General features: G+C 38.6%; 1 protein-coding gene across 1 annotated transcript; it reads right to left on the bottom strand.

Annotated features, from left to right (window-relative positions):
• Positions 1-272: 272 nt before the first annotated feature.
• dmrta2 (DMRT-like family A2) lies at positions 273-2,954 on the bottom strand. Its single transcript, XM_080196562.1, has 2 exons — positions 2,531-2,954; positions 273-1,144 (listed from the first exon to the last, which is right to left on the bottom strand). Exons 1-2 carry the CDS (start codon positions 2,952-2,954, stop codon positions 273-275), a joined length of 1,296 nt encoding a protein of 431 aa, XP_080052688.1.
• Between the last annotated feature and the right edge of the window lie 11,134 nt (positions 2,955-14,088).

The following is a 14,088-nucleotide window of genomic DNA, read 5'->3' as shown; positions in this document are numbered from 1 at the left end:
GGATTAATTCAGTTTTGCTTATAGACATTACACTTGAGTAGCTAAGTACACAATCAAAGGAATTCTGTGATTATGGCTATGAATTACAATACCAGCGAAATATACCGTTAACAAAATTGCACGTTAGCACTTTAATTGTACAATCATGTTTATTATTATTAAATATTTAACTTTCTCCTCTGCATGTTCTAACATAACCACATAGGCGCGGAGCAATTAATAACAATCCGGCCTTTGCTTTGTGAAATTTTAAGACGCCTCAGTGTTGCAACTTACTGTTTATCCGGGTTATTATTTACAACTGATCCGTAAAGTCCATTAGTGTATACTTGATCTTTGTGTAAGTTGGACCTATCTCGCATGAGGTCGCTGAAGGCGTAATCCATTGGTGGACGAAAGCCCAGTGTTGGGACAAGGCCGGTTGTGGAGTAAGGCGTCATGAAAGCAAGTCCCCTACTATGGGCTGAATATGCTAAGCGAAGAGGATTGAGTCCTAGATGTGGCCCAATGGCATAGGCGTTGGGATCTGTAGTAAAATGGGCCGCATTGGGCTGCAGAGGTGAGAACGCGGACCTGTTGCCCAGAGTCCCAATGGCAGGAGGCACGGCCCCAGCAACCAGAGGTCGATGTGATGTAGGTCCTTGGACAGTCTGATGAGTCCTGTCACGGTGCCAAGTTTCTTCGGAAACCTTTTCTTGCTCTCTGTTGTTGAGAATCTGCTCGATGGCTTGGACAATATCCCCTGCGCAACCTTGCAGGACCAGCTCCAGAACGCTTCTCTTGTGCGAAGGAAAGACTCTGGTTAGAATTTCAATGGGAGTCCTCTGACGGGCACCCGTGGAGGGGGTGCCGTCTCTCTCGTCCTTTTCTGCCTCTGACCCAGAATCAGAGCCCAGTGGCGTGATGGTCCTTGGACTATCCTGCCCTTCTTTAAGAACCTTACAGATGGGAGAGCTAAGGAATGATTCTCCGTCTCCGTTCTCGGACCCAGATCCGTGGCGAATATCTGGCGATGAAGTCCCAGGAACACTGCCAGTCCCCGACTCGCTGTCCCCGACTATGGGCTTGACTAAGGACTGCTGTGGAGTTCCCGCCCGTGGCAATAAACTCTTTTGAAATAATTCGTACTTCTGGAGTTTAGTTTCTGCAAATCAAAGATGCAAAATGTTTTAAACTATTGTAATCCAATGTGGTATTTTTCTGGAAGATTCTCCTACAGTCAGTCATTCTTTATAAAGACATGACCAGTTGTAAATAAGAAAGAAACAGTGGAATTCTGAAAGTTCCTGATGGCATGCTCAGGTTACATCTGACAATTAACAACTTGACATTGGTAATTTTATTTACCATTATATGTACTGCGCTTGAATAAACTGCTTTCAGAGTCAGAGGGCGAAATATGACAGTAAAAATTTATAACAATTCCTAATATTAGATTTTTCAGAACTTGAAGCCGCTCCCCAAGTAAGGAGTGATTATTCAAACATTTTTTTGTAAGCGCTCTATTTAAATAGTATTTGGAATTACTTTGCTTCTTAATCATTACTTTTAATTGAATAATGTTATTTTTCAAATTAAGGTCTGGTAAACGGCTTCTCCCATTGAACGAATCTGATAACGATCCATTTGAAGATTTACTCAAGGAGGGGAAAACAAACACCGCGGTGTTTTAAGATTAAGACAAATTGTTGTGCAAATTATTCTGAAATAAACCAATTCTCCCGATATGTTAATTAGTTTCATGCATTACTAAATGGCATTTCATTATTTCACAATGTGGATTTACAGGAAATAGCGTGTGCTGTAATCAAATGTTGTTAAACCGATTGCCTTGTGTGTGTCGGTTTACATTTGGATAGGCGGCAAATTCACATTATTCCTATTCTTTTATGCACCATAAAATGGTATAAATACTCTTTAATCTGTAGGCGGGAAGTGGACAGAAATACAACAATGTTCTCTGAAGAGAATAGGTATCATCATCACTGAGATAATGCAATCCCAATAATTGGTCAATTACACGCCAATTTCCACAGCAGAAAAATGTCTTTTTTTAATCTAAATCATACTGAGTTGAAAGTTTAGATTCTAAAACATAAGAACATAACGGGCGAGGTATCCACTAAATCAGGTTTTACAGAATTACATTGCACATCCGCGGCCTAAGGAAAACTCCACTGAGTGTGAATGGCAGGAGAGGCCAGGGCGATGTGAACTTGTCTAAATCTTCTCTCAAGATCAAACTTCCCGAGTTAGTAAATTTGATCTTGAAAAACCATTACCTAATTGATTTGGACATGTTAAAATAACTCATCAAACAAGGTACACATTGAATAATTATAAAAGTTTTATTATCATGTTCTTAAATAAACGCAAGATTTTTGAGGCAGAAACCTTTCTACAAAAACGGATTCATCATCTGGATTTTGAATTTATCTCTCTGAGATTAATCACTGTGAGAGTGAACAGGCAATTTTCAATCGACCAGATAAAAGTTTTCAAAACTTTTGGAAAATAATCTTTTTTTTACCTGTGTTACCCTCGGAGCAGACCGAACCAAACACGTCGTAAGAAGATCGGGACGGGATCATGCCGTTGGCGGCTGCGATGGCCAATCCTTCTGCCGTCCCGTACAGAAGTTGCAGCTCTCGGGCTTCGTTCTCTTCCTGTGCCTGCTGCCTCCTCAGAGCTACCTGAGCCGCCATCACTCTCTGCCTCTCGGCGATCAGGGTGCACTTGGCGCACATGCAATCCTTCCAGCGACAGTAGCGTTTGTGGCCCTTCAGCGCTGAGACGACCCCGTGGTTTCTGCATCGGGCGCACTTGGGAGTCCTCGGGTACTTTTCGGTGGCACGTAGCAGCAAAGGCGGAGCGCGGAGGAGAGTCCCCGACACTGACACAGGTATGGCTGTCGGAGTAGTCTGGGTGGCAGAAAGCTCCGTGCGCAATTCCATTACTTTTCACAAGAGATTGCTGCTAAACTTGAAACGGTTGCTTCAGATTCCAACCTCCCTCCCTAAAAAAAACCCTAGTTCTCAAACTCTGCTGGAAACCGGTGAGACCGCCACGTATTAATGCGTAGGGAAGGCACTAAGAGCTGTGTGGGAAGAAGGCGATGATATGTATGACATTAGCATTAATACTGCTGGATACAGAGGCTCAATGAGTTCACACTCGCACTCTCCCTATTGTTACTCCTTACGTTTTCATTAGAATGAAATTGACAACATGTGGCGCCTGCGATTGGCCGAATGGCACGCGGGTGAAAGCACACTTCTGATTGGTTATGGTTACTGTTACCTAGTGTCCACCTGAACCCTCGAAAATAACCAAGTGAACATTACAACAGTATCTTATAGGTGCAACTGTTACCATACCAAACTTGAACGGCTGTTTTTAGCCTTTATTTTATACTCGGTGCAGTTGAGAGACATTAAGGCTTTTACCAATGGTTACTTTAAAAAAAATTAAGTTCTACTTTCTTTTACAGGCAGTCGTTATCATGATGATGTAATTACCAAGTAACCCAGACGTTGAATTCTGGGTAAGTAACAAGTATACTTTATTAATTATTTCCTCTGCTGATTGCAAAAGGTTTTTTTTAAAAAAAATCAGTCTGCTGCATCAACACATGCAGCTTTTGGAAGGAATAGCACACTTTAGTTCATATTTTTGAGATCCGTGCATCCCAACTTGGGCATTGCTCTCATTGTCAGATCGATTTAACTCATTGGTTGTAGACTGCTTTGGGGGGGCGAAGAAAAATTCAATTTCTTTCAACCAGTTTTGATGAAACGAAGCAATTTTAACTTTAAAATTCGCACGAGACCATATCATCGAATCAATAATTCGTCAGTAAGTTTCATATATCTTAAAATGGGTAATACTGACATTACTCAAGCGTGATAGTGTTAGAAGGAAGGCAAAGTAAAGTGATCTAGACCTGAAAAGAAATGAAATTCCTTTAAGGGGTTTGTTAATTTCCTCCGAGATATATTGATATAACAAACGAGAAAACAGTTCATGTCGTGCCTAAGTGGGCGTCTTGGTCGTGCATAAGTGGACGACCAAAAGAGTTTTACTATATCAGTAATTTTTTAAAAAAATGCACTTTCGCCATCGTAAGACAACAAATAATTTTAGACGAAAAATTCCGCCAAAAGAACCCTTCTGCTCCCTCTTCCCAAAGAAATAAATCCGGCAATGTCCCGGGTGGTAGAGCAACGGGTGAATGACGAGAGTGAAGCAATGCAATTCACGTCGCTGCAGAGATACGTTCCCGGAAATGGCCGATGAGTATTTACTGTTGCTCCCATCTGCCCTCGTTTAAACATCATAAAATGTGCAACCTGATTTCATGACTTCCACCAAACCGTGTGGTTTTACCCCCTCCGACTAAAGACACAAAAGGGGCAGAAGGAAAAGTGTTATTCATCTACTCCAAGTGAACGGCTTCCGAGTAACATTGAGTTGCGAATCTGGGATAGTGAAACTCCCAAAATATCTGTCGCGCGTGAACTGCCTTATTGAAATGTAAAAATAAATATTAGACTGAATTAATATTTTAAAGAACTGTCTGTGACAGCTCCCTAATTAAGTGCGGCATTTCTATTAAAGCTTGCCATCCTGTGAAATATCTGTGTTATGTTTGATTATTTAAGGCAGATCCCAGCCACAAGCTGGGTCAATGTCTGCTGGAGCTGAAAGATTTTGCCTTCAGAACAGCCGTGTCAAACATTCGAGTGCGCTTTATTTTGTTTTCATAATTGGTGATAATTAAGATTAATTGACAAAACATGCCTAGCTCTCCACCTGAGTGAATTAATTGTCCTTCCTTTACCGTTTACAGCACAGTATACCTAAACAATGTTACAAGGTTGTCGGAAACAACAGTCTAAATCGAGGGTAGCCGACATTGGCCGAAGCAACAGCCAAACAAAAAAAATGCTCTGGATTTGAAAAGGTCCCGCCGAGATGCCAGTCTTCAAACTAACATAAATCAATCAGCTGCCAGACACCTCCTCCCTTATTAGAGCGGCCGGGCTAATTTAACTAGTAATTTCATCCGCCGTTCGCTTTTATTCACTGCAAGATGCATCGTTTAACCTGAATCGACTAGATTCTTTGGAGCAAATTTCGCGCCTCGATACCAAAGAATTGCGGGACGCGGTTTTAATTAAGAGAAAGCAAGGGCAGGATTACAGGTCTATGTGGTTATGTAATTCACGTGATATTGACTGCTAATTGGATACGTGAAATGATAAAGTCCTTGGCTTGGGAGAATATAATGTGGTTGTTTTGGGTTTGAAAATCGAATTATTATGTAACGAGGAACGTTCCACTAGACGATTTAATCTCCCTTTCTGTAGGGGCTATCGGAAATGTGCAGGCTGACTGTCTTGCGGCAGATTGCAAACACTTTCTACATTGATCTTAACATTTTCTGATAGTTTGAGTACGCAGATGGTTTCAAAGTATTGCTTCAAAAATGTACCAGCAGCGTTGAGAACACAAGTTACTGAAATACACAGCCAGCCAGTCAGCATCCGTGAAGGGAAAAATAATTCTATTTTTTCTGCCCGCAATTTAGGTATTTACTCATCCTTTTCAATCTGTTCGCGATTACAGACACTAAAAGCATTCGTTTAAAATGGCATCACGGTTCGTTTCAGGTTGACATAAAGGGCCGTTTCTCGATTAGATTTTTTTAAAGGCAATGGCCTTAAAGGTACAATCCACTTTAATCGGTGCAATCTTTCATTTTGATACAAAAGCATAAAATTTGGTCAAAATCAAGCAGCGGGTATATCAGGGAAAGTTTAAACGCGGCTTAATCAAGACACGGGTTGAAATAACTTTGACAGTGAAATGACGGTGGTAAATAATTAGCTAAAAAGTAGAATGTCTATACATATTGTTACAAACGGTGGAACCATAAAGTGAAGAAACGTTGCAGTTTTTAGCTATGGTTGCAAATGTTATTAGCATGACATGTTAAGAATGAAAAATAATACTCTATATTTTGTCCTATAGCGGTAAACGCTGGGAACTGCTTACTTTTAATGGTCTATTTGTTCTTTTTTTAAAATCTAGATCTAAATTCATTCGTACCGAAAGGGTAAGACGAACTGACTCAGTTGATATCCTGTACAATCACACCATTTTGCATCAATAAAAGTATGTCGACCGTGTGGCCATCGAAGAAAAATACTGTTGTCAGTGTTTCTCCTTTTCGGAGTTGTTCTGCAGTAGGATCAGGCCGAGATCAGATATTGCTGAACCCTCCCAAAATTATTTAAAAAACATTTGCAGCAATACACAAATCAATACATCTACAACTAGATATGTATTAAAACAAGCTTATCTGCTTTAACGGAGAAATGTCGAGATGAATGCACCCACACCATTCAATAATAATGCTAGTTTACTAATACACGGGCTGTGTTGCTTTAAAAAATATCACTCATCTATGGAGACAGCCGTATCCATTCCAAATCATAATGTTGAAAGTTGGTTTATATTTAATAAATGCGTTTATTAAAACAATCAGGACTTATCAATATGCACTCTTTTATATCTTCTCTGCTATTTTTTTAGAAAAACCACATACCAGGATCCTTTCAAGTATGTACCTATTATCTATTCTTTCAAATGTACTGACACATGCACACAGTTTGAATTTAACTAAATTACGTATCTATCCTTTGAAAAGTTGTTATTAATGGTTTTCTTCTTCTGGTAGTTATTCTCATATCTGCCTGTCAATTCAGTAACAAAACTGCCCAGTATTAATGCTTATGCAAGTACTCTTTTTTTTCTCTCTGCTGGAATTATCCGTAAGTGTTTATTATCCGTCCTCACTCCTTTTGACAGATGACAGTCCTCATGTACCTGCTAATGTAAGTGGTCTTTAAGGTTTCATTTGTTCCAGGGCTGTTCCATTGACTTTTTCATTGTTTACTGAATGAATCAGTGTAAGTAAATGCCATCTGTTTCCCGCTGGTTTAATCTGCACCTTTAATTACCCAGCCAAGAGTCTAATAGAGATGATATTAAACTAAATCTTTTTGACATTAAAAGTAATTATCTCAGGACGAATCTTACACGCATGAAAATTACCTCGAAGACATCCGATTTTGATGCTCGCTTTCACAAACGTCACTCATCTAGATTTACACAATATTTAATTTTTTTTGCACACTGACATCAACTGCGTGATGATATCTATGTGCTGATTACCATGTTTCAGACGGTTCGAATTACAACATAAAGATTTTTTTAAGGATCATTGCTATCGTCCTGAATGTTACATATTGACAATGTCTGCAAATTAAATCTACATTTCATATTTCAAGATACTGAATCTTATTCCGTGTCAACGCGGCAAATACTTAAGAAAGGGATGTTTTGGTTTTTAATTTTTGTTTTGAAATTCAATATCGATAACATTAGGAAACGAATTACGAATTACTTGAGCCATTCAGCATAGGATTCTTCATGCATTATGTTAAAACATGAAAAGAATCGAGTTATATAAGCAGCTGAAGTACATGCACTCTTTTGTATTGTACATGCAAACAAAACGTGTGCACACATCATCATGCATATACATAAGTATAAATGCAGCACTAACTGTCAAACTTCATCTTGTTAAATGGGTTAGCCTTTAGAAGGCGGTAGATTGTAAAAGCGGCTTTATATTTGGTTAACCCGTGTTTATTATGGTCTCGGTTTAAATCGAACCATAGTTTCAGTGTGACTGAGTCACTTCTTCCTTCAAACAATCCACCTTTGAACAAGTTATTCTTTCTCAGCTATTCTGGACCAAATCCAGGAACATTTTCTTAAAACCCATAGACGATTGAGTTTTTCCAGGTTTTTAAATTTTCACAAAGGAAAAGATTGACCCAACATATGTAGCAGCATGTTGCTGACCCCGGCTCCCTAGTGCGGCATTCTCACAGCTTGCTGGCTGCTGCTGTCCCACCTGAAGGCTGCCCAGTCCCGGATTGCCATTGAGCCGCTCCCCGGAGCGGGAGCTGAAACAATTAGGTTACTACAAGGTTAGAGTAGCACATATAACATCAGATAAGCTTTGGGAAACCCAGCACTTATGCACGCTTCGTCTCCTAACTAAGTGTTCATTAGGTTGTTAACCTCTTTGAGAAGCAAAGGGCATGTGATAATGTCCTCTTCACAAATACAATCCTTCCCTTAAGGCAGTTCACAAAACATAAAAATAACTGCAAAGATACAGAACTGGACTATATAGTTTTCTTTAGTTTTAATTATTTGTAGAACTGCAAGGGAACTATTTAAGTTAAATGGTAATTATATTTTTCATCGGTGTACTGTGATTTTAATCGATACGTTACAATTAAAAGGCATGTGAAATATCGATCAACGTGGCTACAAGATATCATTTTATAATGTTTATGTTGACGACTCTGGTTCTATTTTTAAAGGCTGTTTAAATCAGGTTTACAATGTAATGCATAGCGTTTGAATTTATGCATATTTGATCCGTTGATATTGCATTGATAAATTGTTCTGTGCGTTATCATTTTCTTCACATCACCTCCAGCTAATTGCTGTTGAATGCAAATCAATATTCCCAGAAAAATTCCATTTTCGGCGATTTATTGTAAAAACGTATTAGCATACGTGCATGTCTGTAATATATGTGCAAGGATTTAGGGTCTTGTACAATTAGATGGTTAAATTTGAGCTGGTTTTATCTAAATTTCTTAAAGTACAGAGTCCCACGTAACAAAGATCGCACATTGTTCTTATACGAGTTGGGGTAAAGCAACATCTGACAGAAGGCTGTCCATGCCCCAATTCATTCTGTTTAATCGCCTTCAAGAATCGCTGCTGGCAGCATGTCGGAGCTCTTCAAGTTTAGAAAGTGAATGGCTTTTTAAGCAAACAGCCTCACCTTTAAAGAAATCCGCCAGTTCCGTTTAATAATGCTCTTATTTCTAATTGATGGATTTCCAGGGAAGAGCCCGAAATGAGTAACTCTGACCAGATTCCCACAGCTATTGTGTGGATTTTCGGTTCTTTTAGGACCATTTCTGTCTCTCTCTTTATTTTCCAACCCCTCGGGCATGGATTAAAGCGTCAGACAATTTTATCTTCGCACCTCTGCGCCGGTTAAAGGCACTTTGAGGTAATGTGAATAGGGGGCTTTAAGAGAAAAAAAAAGTTGCATGTTATTATAACTGCACCACTGACCATTCTGAAAGGGGCTACGGCAACTGTAGGAACAAACATCTACAAAGTACTAATTGATCACTTAAAACGACGGACTGTGCACTACATCTTTCGGAGACTAGCCTCAAAACTGTTTACAAAGGAGATGCGTTGGTTTAATGCCTACACCAATAGCAATAGCACGTGTCTTTTTATGCAACTAAAAATAAGTTTATTTTAGGGTTAAGCAAAAATAGTGCTGGTTACTGCAATGAAAATGATCCTAATGAGATAATAATTCATAGGAATATTTAATCTGGTTGTCCAAAGTAGTCAAATGTGATTCTCTTCAAAATTCATGAGAATAGCTGATCAAAGTTATATGTTAATAGCTGATTAAAGTTATATATTAATGATACTTATTTCCTCTCTTCCTTCCCTATGAAAACGATTTTCATTTCTTGTGCACCAGGTATTCGCTGTAATTAAAATTCAAACCCCGTCACATACATCTGCTTCGTCTTTGCCAAATGAATTGAAGAGGAAAAAAGATTGCATTTAGATCACAGATGGGTGCAGGTTTTGGAAGAAATTTGAGAAACACCATTGTCCGAAATCAAAACTCAATGTGTTCGCTGAAAGGAGTATTCTTTAGCCTTCGGAGTTGCATTAGACTTGTTTTTTAAACTTGAAGTGTTCCACACAATCACTCCAGTCCTAAATGTCACAACCATTCTGATTCCAAGCGTGGCTGATTCTAAATGTTATAAAAAGCTAAAGAAAAAGAGTACAATTATGAAGCAATAATTATGCTACTTAGTCCGCACGCCAAAGCTTCCAAGGAAGCCGTTCCTTGCAGCTTAGACGATCACCGTCCCTGCTAGCTCTTTCTTTAAAAGGAGGTGGGTAGATGTAGTTGCCAAGTAGCTTATCAGATTTACAGCTCCAATAGGAATGCAAAGGGTGATAGTAAAGACAATCCCAGACAACAAAACTTGAAGTTAATTATCTGGAGTTCAACGTAAAGATCACGAAATAATATACACCGAAGTAACTATTAACTCAAAGAATTCTCAATAACTAGGATTACAGCCGATGGAAAAAAAAACATAAATGTACATCATATTACTCCGAGACTTATTTTCTGAAATACGGAAATGTCCAAAGATGCTTAACTTTAAACCAAAATCAGTGCAGAAAATTAGATGCCCAGCTTTGATTTGCACCGAATGTGTTTTGCACATCCTCCCATAATACTTTACCTAGCTAAACGCTTTTGCTGTTTCAACATTGAAATTCATGAAGGGAAAATATTGTACATAATATTTAATTGTATGTACCTTATTTCTAATCACATACAAAGCAGAAATATGATTATAAATACCAATATCCACCATAATTGCTCCGCGTGTTTCCTGTTATGTGTAGATTTAATTATATCAATATTAGTGTATGAATATGAATATAAACTTTTCTTTCCATTAAGACGTTGGCTTCCGATGGGAGATCAGTAACTGTTAATTTGAAATGAAAAAATAGGACTCGATACCCTAGCGTGTTGACATGTCCAGTATTTAATTAAAATGCCATCAATTTCTTGGTAATTAATTAGATGAGGCACAAACAAAGGTAAACAGTGTACAATTTTACTGTTAAATATTAACAGTTGAAAAAATAGCAGCAAATAGAAATATAAACTTCCCTCTCTGTTAGAAAGGCAGATGCAATGAAAACGGTTGTGGTTAAGGCTGGGAGGCTTCAATGTTTTTATCCTGTTCTATTGTATCGATATCAATTGAAACCTTGGTTGGTATTTAATAAATAAGCAAGCTAGCGTTGGAATTTTGTGTGTCAGAGTCAAGTTTGGTTTTACAAAATAAATCTTCTTTAAGAAAAGCATGCAAGCCAGAATTACATTGCCATTGTTTAAACTGTGGCATTCACATCAAATTACGTCTAACTCCATTACGTTTTAAACGAGACACTTATGGATCTCACTGATGAAAAACGATCTACGGTTTCCATTCAACATGGGGATGCTAAATTCTAAACTACTTTTTTTAAAAAATAAGTTGAGCTATACAGCTGGCTCTAAATTAATCTCGTGAAGTCTGAAAGGTTTCCTGTGTTGAAAATGAAATGAAATAAACGACCAGATTTAACCAGATTGCAGAACAGCGAAACTATTTTATACATTACAACTGAACACTGCTGGGCTTGTGTTTTATAAACACATTTCAATAAAAGAATACTGACAATTCATTTAAATAAAAATATACCTTTACCCGAAGAGCTTTGGAAAATTACATTCCTTGTTTCTATACGAAATGACGAATCGTGACATTATTTCTGCCAACCTGCGTAGATTCTGCTTTTAGATCTTTTACTATCAACTTTATCCATTTTAATACCTTAATTATAAAAATTGTGTAGCTTAATCGACTGGGAGCATTTCCCATATATCATCGTTCTCTTATATGACCATTATTAATATATTTATGAAGATACATATTTTTGAACATATGTAATTCAAAAAATGTAAAACATACACAAACAAACCCTGGAATCCTAAAGAGCAAGCGAGCTGTAACGCCGTTTCAGCAATGCCCCTTTACCTAGAGACTTATTTAATCAACTTAACACATCAGCCTTGTAGAACATTGTTTATCACAAAATTTAAAATTCATCCATATTTTTTCTGCTGGGCGTTGTCCTATAGTTTTGATAGGTTATGCTGTCAATGTAATTTATAGATTCAATTTTTACAACATGAACAATAACTGGGGACTACATGATATGATGGATCAGATTGAGATTCGATATCTTCGAACAGAAAGATGTGTGACGAACAAAGCCAAGTAATTAAATATGGAAAGTAGATAGATGGATGGTACTTTCCGGCCTCAGTAACTAGTTTGACCGTTACGCCACCATATTTGATGACTAACTAGAAGGCCGTAAGCACTTGTATTGCGAAGTTATTGGATCTGAAATGTTAAATTAATAAGACAAATTTATAGTCGCCTCGCTGAACAACCCCATTAGTCACCACTGGAGTGTGATATTACTCTCGGCAAATCTGAGTTTAACACGGAACTAGCTACGGTGCAGCAACTCAGTTGCGGAGAGATAACCCATTAAATAATATTCTAGAGTTAAGTTGTCATTACTTGTGTGAGACACTCCTGTTAAATTATGTTTTTTTTTATATATCTAATACCCGAAATGTTCATTATTTAACTGCAACGTGGTAAATGATTGCCCCTTCCCAGCGAATTGTTTATTAAACCTCAACTATCAAGAATGATTACATCAAGTAAATGCTGGCCATGAAATTTGGGAACACGCCGGGCCTGGTAACTGGATGTGCCTGTTTAAGAATTCCCATTAATCGTCCATCTCCAAAAGACAACTTCTGCCAGCGGTCTAAATGTCTTCAACGTATAATTATTGGTTTTAAAAACACATGCGTGCGAATGAAAGAAATGCCATAATTGTTTTGTTAAACCAGAAAGACATTGCAACAGGCCAGAAATAGCCCGGAGCGACTCGTTAAAACCACGCGATGACTATTTTTGTCAAATCTGTTGCTTGCGTTTATTCATTTGGAAATGAGTGCGGCTCACAAAGCCATTCCAAATTCCAGCCTGGGATCTTTAAGGTGCTAAAAGACTGACAGGCATCAAAGCGAAAAAAAAACTTTCAGACTTTAGTAACGACATGTGTACAGATGGCAGGGGCTGTCTCTGAGCAACTTCGCGGATTTTGATGAGCAAAAATGGTGCCTGTGTAAAGCCGACAATGAACTATAGGCTTCGATCTATCGACCTTTTGATTAAAACTGCATAGAGAATGTGTACACATAGCAGAGAGCAATGCACAACACGTAGTTATGCAACTCAATTCCAAGCGCCGGTAATCGTTTGCTGCAGGGCTGACGACCAGACTGGAAGTATTCAACCGTTCACACTTTTCACTGTGTGATTCTTTAAAATTAGAGATTTCTATAATTGTTCTTCCCATGGACATGGACTGGAACGTTATGCCACATTTCCATTCCACGAGGCGAGGAGGCCAACTTTCCAGCATACACCAATATGCCGAGGTCAGGTCGTCTTAAATTTTTGCGGCAGGAGTTTCACTAGTGAGCACAGTGCAGTTTAGAGGATGTCACCAATGAACAATAATCATGCTCTGATTTCCGCTGCGCCCCAACGACTCAGCTGGCCCTTATTTCAACACTTGTGTCCCCCAGCAAAGCTTCCAGGTCCGTATAAAAGGGTCATACAAATAGAGAAAGTGTCACCTTTCTAATTTCGGAAAGAGGGGACGGTACCTCGCAAAGGAGGTGTCATTCCCCCATGTACAACTCAATTAAAAGTACTTTGGAATTTAAATTGCACAAGTATAATTATATATTTTTAAAATATCCCCTGACAAACAAGAACACCTTCACAACTGGGCTCCTAAATTGATTGGAAGCGGCCCACCCAACTGTTCACCCAACTTGATTATCGTGTTCCGTTTCCCTCTAAAAATTTCACTTTTGGAGACACTTCCCAAATTCCGCAATATAGGCACTTCAGGAAAATAATCGATATTCACACTTAACCGCAAAATGCTACCTACATCAAAGCTTCAAGATGAACTAAGTATTTTTTCCTCATAAATGTCAGCATCAGATTTGCGATGGAGAGCATTTTTTTAATAGATGGTGCGCGGAATCACTTTGTTTCCGCTGTACAAAGGGACATAAGCGCACTGTGCTATTGAGGTGATGAAATGAATGGAATTAAGTTGATCACCCAGAAATATGTGCAAGTCATGGCCAGGTGTGTAGCAGCAGAGGCTGGGAGTGTGAACAGCAACTGGACAAGCGGATCCCTGGCGTGT

The sequence above is a fragment of the Carcharhinus amblyrhynchos genome, chromosome 9, assembly GCF_965287045.1.
Source record: "Carcharhinus amblyrhynchos chromosome 9, sCarAmb.v2.hapA, whole genome shotgun sequence".
NCBI lineage: Eukaryota > Metazoa > Chordata > Chondrichthyes > Carcharhiniformes > Carcharhinidae > Carcharhinus > Carcharhinus amblyrhynchos.
Note: the sequence above shows the minus strand (reverse complement) of the source record. Positions and strands in the feature narration are given on the sequence as shown.

Excerpts from the sequence above, each read along its gene's own strand:
- dmrta2 (XM_080196562.1), bottom strand. The coding sequence starts at position 2,954 with ATGGAATTGCGCACGGAGCTTTCTGCCACCCAGACTACTCCGACAGCC. Across the intron at positions 1,145-2,530 it reads CTGCTCCGAGGGTAACACAG|AAACTAAACTCCAGAAGTAC; the intron begins GTAAAAAAAAGA and ends TTTGATTTGCAG.